At 38.5% G+C, this 17,728-nt stretch overlaps 1 protein-coding gene across 1 annotated transcript in view; it reads right to left on the reverse strand.

Annotated features, from left to right (window-relative positions):
- MOCOS (molybdenum cofactor sulfurase) overlaps window positions 1-17,728 on the reverse strand; it is a 217,020-nt gene that overhangs the window by 93,111 nt on the left and 106,181 nt on the right. Inside the window, exon 5 of the mRNA XM_030446400.1 lies at window positions 5,610-5,686. Coding sequence (XP_030302260.1) covers window positions 5,610-5,686 — 77 coding nt within the window. The remainder of the gene's footprint in view (window positions 1-5,609; window positions 5,687-17,728) is intronic.

Genomic DNA, 17,728 nt, shown 5'->3' on the forward strand with positions numbered 1-17,728 from the left:
GAGATAGGTCAATAATTCAGTCAGATGATACCAGGCTGAGAAACAGATTGCTATTTTTCATGACACTACCTAATGCTGAAACTCTGATCTCTCTCCCCATCTTCAATAATTACGTGGGTACAACCCAGCTACACTACCTCTCAAAAGAACTTCAGCAATGCTTTTATTACACAGAAGGACACAATAACATCACCACCACCATCACTTTATTTATTTGTTTCTACTCCAGACTATTTCCAAACCAGAATAAGAATCATTGTGTTGGGAGAGTGCAAAGCAAGTAATCCAGGTGCTACAGTAAAGTGAGACACAGCAGCTGTTCACATCTGACAGTGCATTTTGCCACTGAAAACTCTGACAGCTAAAGTAGAAGAAATGCACATGAAGTGGCTTAAAAGAAACCTGCAATCCTTCTGGCTTAGCAGTGTTTCTACAGCACATGGCAGCTTTGTTGTATATGCACAAAAGGAAGAGTAGACCTTGACAGAAATTAAACAACATGTAAAGAACTCAAATATTCTCAGTTATTCACAGGGAAGAAAAGGATGGCGAGAGGAAAACGGCAATCGTAAAAGCACTGAATCACCTTTTGCATTGCTCATGCTGGCCACACAAATATTCAATGCCCATACAAACTGAAGAGCTAAACATTTTGAAAAGTAAACCAACCACTCTGGACATCACACAGTGCTTTGCAGGCTGTGGTGCTACAGTGCGGGGTCACACACAGCCCTCCGCTCACAGTCAACACCAAAGTGCCACCAGAGTTGTGATGGGGCTGAGAAAGAAGGTGTTTAAGTCTGAGGGTGGTGAGACACTGGCACAGGTTGCCCAGGGAAGCTGTGGCTGCCCCCTCCCTGGAAGTGTTCAAGGCCAGGTTGGATGGGGCTTTGAGCAACCTGGTCTACGGGAGGTGTCCCTGCCCATGCAGAGGGGGTTGGAACCCGATGATCTTTAAGGTCCCTTCCAACCCAAATCATTCCATGATTCCATAAGCTGAACAGTGTAGTTACCCTTCACGTTGATAAATGGGCACACATCCCACATTTTATGATGGAAACACCAAATGTGACCACAGTGGTATCGCATTTTGCTATCACCTTTGCATGATGTGTGATTGACCTTCCTCATGATTCAGTTCTAACTAAAAACCCACAATCTGTGAAATATTTCATCTTTATAAGCATATACATGCAAGCATAATCATGTAAATTTTAGCATGAAGGGAGATGTTGAAAGCTTCTACTTATCTGGAACACAAGCTGAATTCACCAGGGGTCCCAGGTAATAGTGTAGGACTAGCTTGACTTCACACAAAATTCATGGATCAGGCAGAGATTAAAATCCTTTACAGAATTCAATTTATATTTCCACTATGGATTCCTGTAAGTTACTCTGGTCTCCTGTATATGTAAAGAGGCAGAGCTTGCATTTCTGCTCTGGTACTCAAGAATTTGGCTACACTAGCAGTGCAGTTGTTTGAAAATTCAAATATTTGTCAAAACAGTATTATAATTTATTTTTTCAAATATCTCCTCAGTATAAGTTTTGTCTCATTTATTCTTTCAGCTCACATGTTGTCTTATCTCTTCTTACCTTTCTGTATTTTAGCACTTTGAAATTTTTTTTAAATTGAAATTATACTGTTTTTTAAAAGATTCTAAATCTGAGAATTTGAAGTAATATACACATTTTTATATAGCAATTTTCAGCTTAAAAGCGGCTTGCTTTCTAGTGAAATAAAGCTATTCAATAAAGGGACACCAGCAGTTAAAACACACCAACCAAAATACTCTGTAAAAATTACTAAAAATGTCTCTGCTAAGCCAAGAGATTCTGTTATACATCAGACAAAAAACATAATTTCTTTGATAAACTTACTGAACTTCCCACCATGTCTACAGAAGTGTTCCAGCATCCACAAGATAGCAGTCCATAGCTCTTTTCAGTGTGATAAATAGTGCCATAAAAACTCTTGTAATGATTTTATTCAAGCATACTGGTATGGTGCTGATACGGTCAATTGCATTTTTTAATAATGAGCAAATATAACAATTCACCATAAGCCCCCCAAAGTAGTATAAATGCATCTGCTTTGCTATATGAACCAGTTACACCTAAGTATTGATGATAAATAAAAAAGTAATAAAAAAAAATGTTCATCAAATACCACACACAGGAAAATATGGCTTGAAGCTAGATTTTAAAAATATTTCAAACAAGCAAACAACTCCCCAGAGGAAAAAATGAATCAAGTCCAGAATGAAAGCAAATTCACCCACACATGTAACTATTTTGTGGGCAACCTCTCTGACAGGTTATTCCAAGCTATGTCAACTGCCTTAGATTTTCATCACTGCTATAGGTCAGAAGGCAAACTAAAAGCAATAATAATGATCTAAAGGTCTCAACATACTATTTGGTCATGCTTCTGTTCTGTATTTTCATCCACTGCTATCCACCTTATTCTGGTTCAGAGCTAAGTATTCCCCTCAGTCTAATATTAAGAGATTTTTCTATTTTTATCTGAAGTAGGTACCAATAGAAGGTTCACATGGATGGGAAATGCAGTGGAAGAGATGCTGTTAACAATGCTTCCATTGTTAACAATGGTTGTTGTTATGCTCCTACACAGAGCACCAAAGCAGGTAGGTAGCCCTTTGCACAAGGGATTTTGTCTAAGATAGCACGTTCTTCAGAATATACACTAAAGGCAGGGTTCTGATCCCTGGTCTCCATACAGAGCATCATAAAGCAAAATAGCATTCCTTGTCAGGGCTAAGTAAAACTACTGAGCATGGCCAGCAGGTCCAAGGAAGGGATTCTGCCCCTGTATTCAGCCCTGGTGAGGCCACACCTCGAGTACTGTGTCCAGTTCTGGGCCCTTCAGTTCAGGAAGGAGATTGAGGTCCTGGAGCAGGTCCAAAGGAGGGCAACCAGGCTGGTGAAGGGACTCGAGCACAAACCCTATGAGGAGAGGCTGAGGGAGCTGGGGCTGTTCAGCCTGGAGAAGAGGAGGCTCAGAGGAGACCTCATCACTCTCTACAACTCCCTGAAAGGAGGGTGTAGCCAGGGGGGGGGGTTGGTCTCTTTTCCCAGGCAACTCTCAGCAAGACAAGAGGGCATGGTCTTAAGTTGTGCCAGGGGAAGTTTAGGTTGGACATTAGAAAGAATTTCTTTATGGAGAGGGTGATCAGACATTGGAATGGGCTGCCCAGGGAAGTAGTGGATTCTCCATCCCTGGAGATATTTAAAGAGAGACTGGATGTGGCACTCAGTGCCATGGTCTGGTAACTGCAGTGGTAGTGGATCAAGAGTTGGACTTGATGATCTCTGAGGTCCCTTCCAACCCAGCCAATTCTATGATTCTATGATACTACTGAAGTGGATGAAAACTGCAATTTATTTCCACACAAACAAGACTTCACACATCTTCACAGAACACTCCTTACGGAAGTCTTGCTATGCGAGGAAGAAGAAACTGGAATCTTTCAGATACAGCCTGACAACAAACCTCCACACTTGCAGAAATTATACCAGCCTGAGAAGGACAAAGTGTCTCTCTTGACTTAGGCCTCTTCTATATCGCGACACACTTGATGCCTTTATACAGGAGACAGAAGAGTGCACTGGAGAAGGGAGGTTCAGGCATTATACATTAACTGTGCACATTTATGGGTATGAAACACATATTCAGGAAGATGTTTGGTTAACCTGGCACACTGCACATGTACGGTGCCATCCTCCTGCACAGCCATGGGTGCAAACTTCCTCAGCTTGCATCTTTCAGGAGAATCACTGCTCCATGGCAGCACTCACAGAGGCTTTTGGTGCTTTTGGTGTTGAGTCAGACAAGTAGCAGGCTGTCCTGGAGTCAACAAGAGCCAGATACAGGTTCTGGCAGGAAGATAACATCAAAATTTCATTTGGGACCTCAGTGTTATGTCCATATTAAGGGCTTCAAAGATATTCAAATAGGGGGAGACTCTGAAAACAGCTTCCAAGTCATGAGAATCCCTGGCAAGCTAGAAAGCCTGCAGTGGCCTCTTATCTCAGGATACCTGACTTTTGCTTGGGGAGATGAAGTCACAGTAGTAGACGGTGATACCATGGAAATGATCTTCCCAGGGAAGAACCTTTGCCAGGCTTGCACTAGGTTTCCTAAGGTCAGCATGAGTGAAGAATTTCAATTACATAAACCAAGGAAACATCAAAATGGCAGGCTGTGAGGTTCTTTATAAAACTCAGATGTACTTAGCTCTGTGCACAGACACAGATTCAGTCCACTGTATGTAGGTGTCCTACGGAGAAACTGGAAAGATCTGCCTCCCACTTTTCACAGCTCAGTATGCCCCAGCCTGCATTATAATATCCTCTGTAGTTGCAAATTCATCAACTAGTTTAGGTTTGACCTCCTGAGGTCATGCAGTTCAACCTTCAGCTCAAAGCAGGGGTAGCTTTCAATCTAGATCAGATTGTTCAGGGCTAAGCCCAGTCAAATTCTGTATGTCTCCAAGGATGGAGATTTGGCACCCTCTCTTGGGACTTGCTTCAGTGTTTCATTACCCTAATTCCAAAAAAGATATTTCTTTATGCACAGTCAGAATTACCTGTTTAGCAGACTGTGACTGATGATTCTTCTCTCAATTTGCAGATCAAGAGGCAGGAACTGCACTACAGGTACAAAATAATCTGCTCTTCTGGGAAGTTCTAGAAGACTTACAGTGCTAAATTATATCAAATAGAGAACTGAGAAAAAAAAAAAAAACCAACAACATAATGCTGCTTTCCACAAAAGTGTGTCAAAGTACAGACATAAATAAAGTGCTGTGAAAAGTCATAGTCTGGAAAGTTTGCTGTTTGAAGATTGCTGCCTGTACAGTGGAACTCTATTTCTTAAAAAAAGTTTTGGTTCTCCTCTGAATCTGTGTTACCAAATGGCTTGTCTGCAGCAGGCAAAGTTGCCTCGTCCTCACCAATAGCAGGAACCCTTACTGGATGGATGTGGCTCAGCTACTTTCTACTACTGTTTTCCTGTCGCATTTTTTGTGAGCATGAGGCAAGCCTCACATGTGTATCACAGTCTGCAAATTCTGTTCTTTCCAGTCCAGGCTCAAATAATCCAATACCCAAGATCTGAACAAACACTGAAGTCTGATCTTCACATAATCTTATGGATATAAATATTATGGATATATATGGATCTTATGGATAAAAAAACCAGAGAATTTTCAGGGTTGGAACGGACTTTTAAGATCATCTAGTTCCAACCCCCTGACACGGGAAGGGACACCTCCCACTAGATCAGGTTGCTCAGAGCCCCATCCAGCTTCCACCACCTCTCTGGGCAACCTGTTCCAGTGTCTCACCAACCTCATGATGAAGAACTTCCTAACATCTAATCTAAATCTACCCTTCTCTAGTCTGAATTCATTCCTCCTAGTCCTATCAATACCTGACATCTTAAAAGGACCTCACCACCTTTCTTCTAGGAGTGGAATAGATCTAGAAAGAAAATTAAGTGATAGATAAAGGAAATGTGATCAGGCATATGCCATGGGTCTAAATCTGGAACTTCATTCTTCAGTATCAGAGTTATGTTAACTGACCTGTGAGTCTTTCCAGAACATCAAATCCATGTTTCAAAGCAATGATATCAAGAAAAGAGACTGTGCCGTCTTCAAACCTAAAGAACGGAACAAATCAGCATGGTAAACAAATCATGCAGCTAAAATGCATTTAAATTTATTTTGAGAGTTATTACTTTATAGTTAGTGCATCTAGCTTGCCGAGTGGGAGCTCTTCCCTTAGGGATTCATCTTCCTGCCTTGTAGTGTCCTGTGAAGCAAAAATGTATTCTTCAAAGCTAGAGGTTCATATGAACAGTCGCCTGAATAGATTAAGTGGTATTTTTCCCTGCATGGGCTACTTGTGAGGTTTGGATTCCTAGAGCAATGGGTATGAGTTATGCCTTATGGCAGTATGTCATAAAATCCCAAGTTGTCTTTTAACAGCATCAGAAGATGTCAGGAAGAAGGTAATGAGATAGGTGGAGACGTGGTGTTTGCCCCACTTTGAAGTGATTATATCTAGGACAGTTGACTAGGAGGGTGAGACCTTCCCTGGGACCTGAAGTTCCTTGAATCTTTCTCAGAAGCAGCTGATAATGTTCATACTGAAAAACGACTGGAGAATGTGGAACACAAGAGTGGTCCACTTGGGCAAAAGTACTTTATATGCACACACAACAGACAAGAAAATGGGGGATTACTTTCTTTGGCTGGATGTACCATTTACATAATGCATGTAAAAAGCTTTTGGTGCCAGAATTAAATATGTATTGTGAAAAGGGTCAAAGGTTAAAAATGTCAAGCTTCAAATGCTTTTTCTGTAATGAAATAAACCTCAATAGAAGAGCATAATAACTCTCACTTCTACAGTGATTTTTTCTTACTGACTTCTTATTTCATTTTTCTATAGTTATCAGATAATTTAAACACTGCAAATGACACTGTCAGCTGAGGGGCATATAAAGCTTGCAGAAATTTCAGTAAAGTTCCACACAAAAGAGTAACGTAAGAGTGTTGTGTATATATGGTAACATGTTGAGCTGGGATGAAATAAGACAGAGCAAATACCCCCAGGGGGTAAGAGAAAAGTGGTGGACTACGACAAGCATGAATGGCCCAAAAGAGACCACATGCTCATATATTTCAATACAACTTAGGTGAAAGACTCCTTCTTAGAAATTTCTGAATCTTCCCTAGCAATAACTAACAGCAAAGTTTATTGCTCCTGAACTTGAGGGAAGAAACCTTGCTGTTTGCCAGTGATAACATTTAAAATGGCCACTTGTGAATTGAAAGAGACCTGACAGAAGGAATATTTTCACAGAGACTTGTGGACCAGCATTTGAGGGAAGCAACACTCTATCCAAAAAGCCAAAAAAAATTGGAGGCAGAGAAAGCAGAAAAGATAAGGCAGAGGCTAAAAATGGTTTGGAATTAAATGCAGAAAAACATTAAAAATTTGCACTGGCTGCAGGAAATGTCACAGTGGTCCCACATGGCTGACAAGGAGAGATTACAGAAAGGATCCATTAGGGCACACTGACCTGCCCTGCTCAGTTACTGGAAATGGCTTACAAACCAAATAAAACATTGGGAGCTAAAGACCGGAACAGAGAGACTGGAACTGAACTCATCAAGATGACTGCACAGCCCCCAACAATCTTCTCATTATCAGAATTGAAAGACCAAAGGTGTCCTCAGAGACCTTTGTATCTTACTTATAGTCAAAAGTAAAGTGAAATCTGTGTTTCTCTTTATAAGATGTGATTATTTACTAAGCAAACAACAGTACATCTATTACAAAGCAACAGAACAGATGTATGAACCACATCACTGTTCTAAGAACTTAAAAGATTTTCACAAAAATAAACCAGAGCTTAGGAATCTCTTTCCACTCAGAAAAAAAGAAAGCAAACACAATTATGATATTTTTGGTCAAAGTGCAGATGCATCCTGCAGATCCACTGTAGATACATTCTGTGTTGTTTTGTCAGACCTGAGTAATTTATTCTTTCTGAATCACCAAAAAATTGCCTGATGGGAGCTCCAGTGCAAGAACCAGAAGCCATAAAATATAATTGAAAATAATGCTAAAAATATTTGCTTAATGATATGGATAAGTGCCTCTTTTTACAACATTCCTCTTATATTTTGTATGCTCATATGGCCCCCTCTATTTCTATATTACCAGCTTTCCATTTCTGATAAAGAAAGCACTATTTTGTTATTCCTAGAATATGTATATTTGCACTACTTGACTCTCACGTGTATTCATATTTACTGAACACCTGATGTGCAATTTCATGTGAAGCTTTCATCCCTTATTACCAGACATTGAATGGATTATTTTGCTTTGTTCCCAGAAAAATGTGGAAGAATCATCTGCCTGTTCTATATCTAGCAAATTTATACGTTCTGATATTTAGCAAATTAAGCCAACAAATTGTTACAGCAATTTTTTCTTACTACCACAGCAAAGCACGATGCTATGAAGGGCAGCTATACCCCTCTTGGGTCTCTCTCCCAGTATATTTAACTGTATTTAGGACTGAGAGCAAACATGTTCCTTGCATGGCAAAACTTTACCTCCCAAAGGCTACTTTTCTGTTTGTTGCAATTGATACTTCAAATAGATTGTTTCCCCACTCAGTGGCAGTTCGATGTTAGTATCATCAGTTTAGGATGAAGTTAATTTGAATGCTGGCCTAGACACCATTTCCTGAAGCAATAAAGGTTTTGTAACTGATGATGTATAAAGGCTACTCTATAAAGGCTACTACTGCAGAATGCCAACCTAAGAAACAAGCAGCTTACTTCTCTTATCTAGTTCGTATTATAATTGATCCCACATAATCACATCTGGGATGAGATCAATTGCTTAGCTGACTGTGTTTATGAGAAGCTGATAGCATTTCACACCAACCTGCTATCTGACAGACTGGTTAAACAGCTTGTGGAATAACAAAACCAGAGCAGCCTGCCTAATTCTATCAAGGACTTATGAAACTGATGAGCTGCTCTTCCTTTCCAATTCACACAAGACCACTGGTTCTAGAAGCTGCAATTTTTTCTTTGAGTCATGAGAGAAAAAAATTGCTTACAAAGTTCCACCTTTTGGATCTTCCTAAGGATGAAGATAGGCTAATCTTTCTTTAGATTCTTGTTCAATTGGTTGTTGTGAGATTCTCTGTTAGGCTTCTGAATACAAATATTATTTTCTAAAGCCACCAACTCACAGTGCAGGGCAACTGAAACAAGGAAGGAAATAGAATCTTGGGCAGTTTAAATTTGTCCTCTCCTTAGCTGGTCAGCTTTACAACAGGAGTCCAGGGCCTGGAGAGTTGTGATTGGAAACAAAGTGCTTAAGGACTAAACAAATATCTCACGTTTAAAAAGAAGACTTCGGAGTAAAATTTTGGGGAAGAGGAAAATATTACCCTGGAGCTGGGCAGCACTGACTTAAGTCAGGAGTACAAAAGGGCTCTCAAGACCTATCAGCCAGCACTGAGGTGGCGAAGTTTATTGCATAATGTGAGTTATTTGGCATATGGAAAATACACAAAGCACAGCTTTTAAGTGTTTTGGGTGGATGCACTTGCCTCTGGATTCTGGGAGGGCAAACCAGCTTAGCTAGCAGTTAAAGAGATTCAGTTGGTATTTTTCAATTAATTTGCTGAATAAATCCAGAAACAGAGCCAATTCATGTGTGCAATTTCTGTCCAAAACACGACCGAAGGCTCTGAAACTTTGATAAAAATCCCATAACAAGGTCAAAAATAATCCTGCTCATTTGAGAGCATTGCTGAGTCAGTGCAAAGTGCACTGAAGGAGCGAGGAAGGGAACATCACTGTCTGCCAGCTTCCAACTCTCCTTTACTCCAGGGTAATGGCTTCATTTGGGTCAACTGAGCATAAGTCACTCCTGAGTTTCTAAAGCAAGTAAAAGTGAAACCAAATCCACAGAGAAAGCATATTTCTTGAATAAGCTGCTTCTCTTTTCTTTCTTTCTAAACACTCCTCAAGAGTGGAGCTGCCCTTTGAAGTGAGATGTTACACAAGTTCCTTTCATCTTTTCAATTCATTTATTTTCATCTAATTAAAAAGTACAACAATACAGAGTGCTTCTTTGTATGCATGGAAAAATAGTTCATTCAGATCCTATTTTTCATCTCTATGATACTCCTTATCACCTCCACATGAAACAACTGTCTTGGCAAATTTAATTTTTACATTTTATACATTTAACTGTTTATTTGGTATTGATATTTCCTGTAATTACAGCAGCACCAAGGGTATACAATGCCAAGTTTATGGCTGTAGAACAAACCATTTTCAGCCATATTCATGTTCCTAGGTTAATAATTGCCATCTCTGATATTAGCAGGGGAATGGATCTTAATTGGCCTCACTGCTTTTCAACATCAAAAACCAAGATCTGGAAAATGAGATGTATTTGTTTTGCTTCTCTTTAGCTTAAAATACATCATTATTGCTCTACAAAACCTTTAGGGCCCTGGACTGCTCTTCAGCACATCTATCAACTCCTCCTAAGAGAAAGTTCTCAGGGACCTTTCCAGGATGTTTGTGGGCTTCCAGACAACACCCTCCTCTCAGTCTGGCTTCATCTCTCACAGGTGATACTCTTAATTTTTAGCAATATGCCACTTAACCATGGTCACATTAACACCAATAACTGAATTTTAAGGCAGCATCATGCGAGATGCTTTATCTCGCATATATTTATCTCGCATTTATTTATGATTTTTGCATTTATCTGAGGGCTTTTTGATCTTCTACTAGTAAAGCCTTTGGAAGAAGGTCTGATTCCTGACCTCTAATCTCAGGTACACACTCACTTCAGAGTGAATAGCTTTGTTTCACATCGTGGGTGCCACTGAAGCAAGTAAATAAAATTAGGAGATAGCCTATTGTAACAGGTATGTACATTATCATTAAATTATGCTTTCATTATAAGCCAACTTTTGCAAACTGCCTGCACAGGAGCATGCTATAGTAAGCCAAGAATTTAAATTCTAGCAGGGCAGTAAGAAATTACAGACTTCAGAATGAGACACCTACTCTTACCACTTCAGCAACTCCTTTTAACCTCTGTTAGCTGTGTATTACATGTTCATGAGCAATGATTGTTTCTCATACAATGAAAGAAGGCGGCTTACCCAGTGCCACAACAAGTGGACAAGCTACTGGTGGAGGAGAAAACTGAATTAATAAATCAATAAATTCATTTTTATCCCTCAAATGTCTCTGTGCATTTCTCCCTTATGTACAATTTAGTGAATTTGTAACTCCTAACTTCACCTGCTACCTGTGTCTAGAAAACTCTTCCCTTTTTGGACTGAAAGGTTAGCAATCCCTGAGACTGTTACTCAAATCCCTTTGCATAACACACGCTGATTTTGCAGACCGTAAGCTGCTCAGGGCTTTGCCTTCAGTAAAAATCACACTTTTCACAAGTATGCATCACAATTAGTTTAAGCTGCATGCATTTTTTAAACAAAATAGATTACTCCTAATAGTATAATTTCTACAATTAATGTTTTACAATGTTGGTTTTTTTAAGTGTTAAAACAAGAGCTTTGCCCATAAGCATTTAAATCATGCAACAGGTAAGTTACATTTCAGGTATAGCATACTCCTTTCCACCCACTCCCCTATATGGGCCCTCCAAAGTCAAAGAATAATAAAGCTACTTTTTTTTTCCCCACCAGAATAACCATTTGTTACACAAACTTGCACTGCATTTGTCTATGGCCAAAGGTTCCCTTCCAGTGTCACAAAACAGGCCAATGTAGTATGTTTGCATAGACACAGAGAAGAAACAAAATCTTTCTCTTTAAAATTCCATCATGCACAGGTGTATAACATTGAGGTACACAAAACATTGTGAAAAATGATATTTTTTTTAGGTTTCTTAAGCCTAAGTTTTCAGGAATATGAGGCCTGCTGGTTCTCTTGCCTCAAAGAAAAACATGTTAAACTATCAGCTAGGTAGCTTCCAATTTATACTTCTTTATCTTAACTTGTAACTAATTAATGTAAACAGGAACTCCATTAGGGTGCATTTCAATGTGAGCAAGTGTATTGCAAATGATTTCTGCATCTGTCTCAGTGTTTAACATTTGATACGCATTACTCTTCCATGATCATCCAAGTGTTCACACCTCTGCTTCCCCATGGGAAGATAAAAGCCAGGTATAACCCCAAGTAACAGTTCAAGTGAGCAATCTGCAAAGTATATTTGCATATACTGTTAACTGATCAGTTATGAGTAATGAATCATTAATAAAAATTCACAGCCCTTTCTTTGATTTTTTTAGGATGAAAGACATTCTGGAGATAAATTTTTCATATACAATAATCTGACCAGCTGTAATCATTTGTCCATGTTCAGCATAAACATATTTGTTTATTTCCTTAGGAAGATTGAGATGAAATCTTTCAACTCTAAGCAGCTGCATTTGGGGGTAAAGAATGACTTTGTAAAGAGCTGCTAAAGACACGGGTATTTAAAATCTGGCAGGCAAAAAATTTGCTCAATTTGAACATTAATTTATTCTTAAAAATCCACACATAAGATTACTGCTCGCTAATAATGTGAGCCAGTGAGACAGACCCAGACCAATGACCTCAGATAATGTTAGCAGTAACAGATAAGAGAGAAAAATTGCTATTATTGCTTTCCAATGAGTGGGCTCCATTTTACAGAAAGGTTTGTGTCTCAAAGCAGGGGCACAAGCCTTATTTCCACTGCAGGTAGAAGCAAATCCAGCAACACTTTTGAGCACTTTATTTCCTCGTTTGCGAGAGGGTGAAAAGACTTCTTTCATCCCATCCCAAAAGCTTCTTTCTCTAGCAATAAAAACACAGACCAGACTTAATTTTCTGAGGCAATGTATACCAAAGATTAGCAAAATCCATTGGGAGCTGTGAAAGAAAACAGGTTCTTCACTATTAAGCTCATCATGTTAAACCATTCCATGCTGAGCCACCATTTGGGTCATATTGTTTTTAATTCATGGCAACCTGAAAACTTAAGAAGCCCAAATCTTCATAACTTTGTTGAGACAGAGCCTCGGAATGTGCTCATGACAGTGATACCACAAAAAAGAAAAGGAGGTGGGGGAAAAAGGGTTCTCAACAGAAATGAACCTTTTTGCTGGAAGGCAGGAAAAAATAAAAAGAAATAGAGACTCTTCATCTTTCTCCATCACTGTCTATACTATTAGTTTTCAAACTAAAAAGAAATAAAGTTCCAATCTATACTTTTCTGATGCAGCTACAAAACAATCTAAGCCAAAAGTCAGAGGAATAGGAGCGCTTCTTGAAAATTTTGCCTTCAATATGACTTAGGGCTGCACAGAATCTCCCCTCCCAGATGCCAGGTCTTGATAAATTACAGTGAACTGTCAGGTCCAGATCTCCTGTTGCTGCAAATCAGGGAAGTACTGGAGACATCACTGCCCAGATGGACTCTGTACCACACATCCACACAGCAGCTGCCTTCATGGGAAACTGCACTTCTTAGCATCTTTCCACTCACCACTAACTCAGATAAAGCAGAAGCAAGAAACAATTTTCTTTTATGAAGTGGAATGAATATAAAGTGGGTGTCAGACACCTTCATGCATATGCTGAATAATTAATAGCTGTCAGCAAGAATATAATGTTACCAACATTTGTTGTCTTTTCCTTCTGATGCAAACTTGCATGTGTGTGTAACTGCCTGTAGCTGGTGGCATATGCCAACTACAAGAAGTAACAAATAAGTATTAAGCAGCTAAATGAAGTTTAATGTATGATATATGTAACAACAACCCTGTGTATCCAGAAAGGCTGTCAGTTTGATATCAGTGGCATAATTAAATTACTGCTATAAAACAAAGGTTCAGAATAAGGTCTGATTAGCTACTTCGTGTGTTGAGGCATTTGTGATAAAAATAAAATTGTCATAGCACAATGAGAAAGGATTAACAAGGAAGACTTCAGCTAATAAGACACTCTAAGGGATACATGCAACCTTTTAAGGCAGTAGGGCTGCAGCCAACAGAGACCTTCATGAGGAAAAAAACATATCCTTCCTGTCCCATTCCTACATTTGGAAAAAAAAATAAATTACATAGTAAGACATGCTACACCAGAACAGGTACATCAACTGTTTTACTGCAAAACCTACCAGGACATTTTTCCACTTTGGAACTGCAGAACCACTATAATATATAGAACTCTTTCACTGTGTTTTTGTTTGTTTCAGTTTCTAGCACCATTATGAGACTTGCTAAAACCTGACACTACCCTCTGAGGTCAACTGTTAACGTTTTATGCACAAGAACAAAGAAGCTGAAGAAGTGACTTTTCCAAAGAGCTGCTCTGACTCATTTGCCAATCTTTGTTAGGAAATCAGGAATTACCATATTTCCAGAAAAGTGAACTCACAACAGTCATTCTGAATTTGCAAATACTCCTAATTTCTCAGTGTTTTAAATAGGTTGCTGCTTGTACTAGAGCAGGCCAAGAACTCTTTCCAGGCAATTTATTCTGCTTTTTAACAGAAGGGCAGTCATGAAGACACCAGGAATATGACATGCCCATGTTATAAACAAAGGTAGCTGCTTTACCTTTCACAGGTGTCCTGGACCTGAACTGGTAAGGCTCATAACTGGTAGAAGTTCTAGAAGTCTTCCAGTAATCTAAATGCAGAAGAAAGGATCACCTCAACTAACAATACCTTCAAGGACTCCAGAAAATTCTAGCATGTTACCTGGTGTTGCTAATGCTTTCAGCAGGGAGCACTGAGTGATGACTCCCACTCCTGCCCACAGCTTTGACAGGGAACAGGATGAATCAGGTATATAAGGATACAGAGAGGTAAAGAAACAGCAAAAGGTTAGGTATATGTGCATCAATAGAGAAAGAAAATGGTTTTGTAGTAATTGAAGCAGTTGTTATGTAAGTTTTATCATCCCAGCTATCATCCAAGTAGAGAACAGGAAAACAAGTGGGTGACTGTATGTGGGCTACAAAACAGAGAGGCCTCTGAATTACATTTTACATTACCATGGAGTACAAAAATAATCACAAATAGAAAAAGTGCTAAGGAATAAACACAAAAAAGATGGCAACAAAGAAAATAGAGAACTGTTTTGAATTGAAATATCTTTGATGAGCTGTTCAAAACAAGCAGGAATGGTAGCTGAGATTCCACTACAGGCTATGTAGCTATGCAAGAAAAACCATTTTTGGGTAACAACAGATTCATTTCTATCACTCTCACAGAAATAAATACTATCTTATGTTTCCTACAAGAAAAACCAAGATAATAGAAATTGTTGAGTTCAGTCAGCACTCAACATCAGAGACAAAACAAAACCTGCTACAAATAAAATAATTATCTGAAAAATGGCTTTTAAAAACAGTTACATGATACAAGATGGAAGACTTTGAAAGATAAAAGCCCTGGCAAGAGGGATTCAAAGTGTACATGGCACAGATAAAGAAACCTCAAATGAGGTTTTCAGTCTAATTGAGGCAATATGAGATATTAATGCTATCACTTGGTCAGGAAAACTAGCTGAAGTGATCAGACAGTTAGACATAGAGAACACCTAAAATTACTTGAAGTTAAGAATCAAAAATGCATGGAACTTGCATCCCAAAATACTGAAAAAAAAAAAAGAGAGAGAGAGAAAAGTTTTGAAGAGAGATTTTAGCACTGCTTATAAAAGCTGAGAAGAAATCATGAAGTGTTGCTCAGCAAAGTACTGTTAGAAAGAACAGGAATGAAATGAGATTTCCCAAGAGCCAAGCCCTGACAAAGCAAATTAAAGTGAACAGAAAACTATCATTCATATAAAGGCAAAGGAAAATATGAATAACATATAATAACATAATATATGATGAAATAAGGAATATAAATAAAAACCAGAGGACAGTGTCTGTTATTTAATAAGCAAAGAGTTGGAAGAAGAACAAGGGCCTGAAAGCTAAATAAATGCTTGGCTTCATATTTAACAAGTACTCTGATGAAAAACATAGGTCAGAAGAGGGTGACTCATGGCAGAAAATGTGCGGAAAGTGTGAAAATCGTAGTTATTGCAGCTGGTGTAGAAACTCACTTCAAAGGCTTTAATGTACTTCAACACAGGCAGACAGAAAAATTATGTCCCAGAATAGTAAGAAATTGGCACGGTATACTCTCAAGTCATATAACATAGGCTAGTAAACAAATTTGTCAAATCAAGGATGGAAAACAGAAAACACATTTATACTAAAGAAAGGGAAACACACTGATTCAGGCAATGACACATCTGTTACCTTGATCTCAGTGTTATGTATGTTCTGAAAACAAATTCTGAATGAAAGGACAATCACATGAGTAAATTAAATCATGGTCAAATGCACCATGGACTGTGCCAATGGAAAGTAAAGCCCAAAGAGGCTGTTCTTTTAAGAGCTCACTATTTTTCTAGGCAAAGGAAATGCAGAACTAATTTATCAGGATTTATTACCTCTAGTGCTGTATGAGAAGTTATTACAAAGTAAGGATTGTTTTAAAAGTACTAAAATAGGGTAAGATGTGCTGAAAGGGGACCTATTAAGCTAGGAAAAGGTTACCTGTTCAGTATCTCTTCAGAAGTCTCTCTTTAGACAAGTATCTCTTTTAGTAATGATTTAGGCACAAAAGATAGGAATGTGAAGATAAAACAGACTCTTAAAGTGAAATCTGGAGACTAAATGCAGATGATGGGGCCGTACAGTGTTTGCAGTAAGAAATGTCTAATATGGGAAACTCTAAAACCAGGCACAAGATTAAGTGTATAACATTCTATAATGTATGTTAAGTACATCATTGTGCATAAAGCCTGTTATGCAGTTAGAGACCACTGACATTAACTTCTGCCATGGACTGCAGGAGTGTCTTCTGCAACATCAGATTTATTAGTTAATCAGATCAGGTATCAGCCATCAGCATGACAGACAAGAAAACATGCTAGGAGTCTAAGAAAAATATTAACACCATTAATAAAGTTCTGATGCAATTTTTTGTGGCATGCTGTGAATGATCAGAGAAAAGGAAAGCTCATCTTATGAAAGTGTTCTGTTTATTTAGTATGGAGTGCAATTTCACGCAATGAATGTGTAACAGTAGAATTTCTCTTGGTAGTTCCAGAGATGGAAGAGGAAGGTAGTAACCAGAGAGGAAAAATCTGTTAAAGCTACAGGACAAAATGTGGATAAATGACCAAACTGACCACAAGGCAATACAGATTGCAAATTAGAAGTCTTGTATTCATCAAGATACGAGATTATAGAACAATTTTCCTACATGAGTGCATGGAACAGAAGAAAACCAACACTCTTTCCCTTTCCTATGCCAAAGCTCTGTCTCTTCATTCTGCACAGAGCTCAATATATAGGATTATATAGTGTTGGTGTCTTTGACAGCAAACAGGTTGATAATGTAACCCAGAATGTTCTTTCCCCTCCTAAAAATCCAATAAGCAAAGATGCCAAAATAACAACTTTATGAAACTGCATATGAAAATTCCATAAAACAGAAATTTGTAATTTTGGGAAACTCCAAAAACCCTGCAGTCACCTCTCTTGATATACCTCTGGTGCAGTCTGTTCCATTCCAAACCCAATTAAGGTGCACTGCCTCTAGCAGCATCAGTTGTAACACTTGATAACAGCTTTTTTTTTTTCCTTATAAATTTTCATGCATGGTCAACCAGCCTGATAGTACAACTTATTGACTAGTTCCATATGTCTCCATTAAGGATGTTCTCTGATGATAGGGGTGAGGAACAGAGAGACAGCTTTATTTAGATTAATTGTCATAGAAGTAAAAGGTGATCTCAACAGCTGTATGATTTTATAAAATTATGTTAACATGCTAAAAAAGAAAATACCCAGCTGGATTAATGTTTTTTTACATAAAAGTTCAGAAATTCTCTCTCCCTCTATCATATTAGACTCAAAAGACTAACCAAGAAAAGAAAGTTTTACGGTGACATAGTAAAACTCAATTTGAAAAACTCAATATGCACCAATACAGTAAGTCATTTATTCTCTCTTATCAGTAACAGGACTTTGAAAATTTAGCTCCCAATGAGTGTATGGTCCTCCGGGTTGGAAAT

The sequence above is a fragment of the Calypte anna genome, chromosome 2 (genome assembly GCF_003957555.1).
Source record: "Calypte anna isolate BGI_N300 chromosome 2, bCalAnn1_v1.p, whole genome shotgun sequence".
NCBI classification, from domain to species: Eukaryota; Metazoa; Chordata; class Aves; order Apodiformes; family Trochilidae; genus Calypte; species Calypte anna.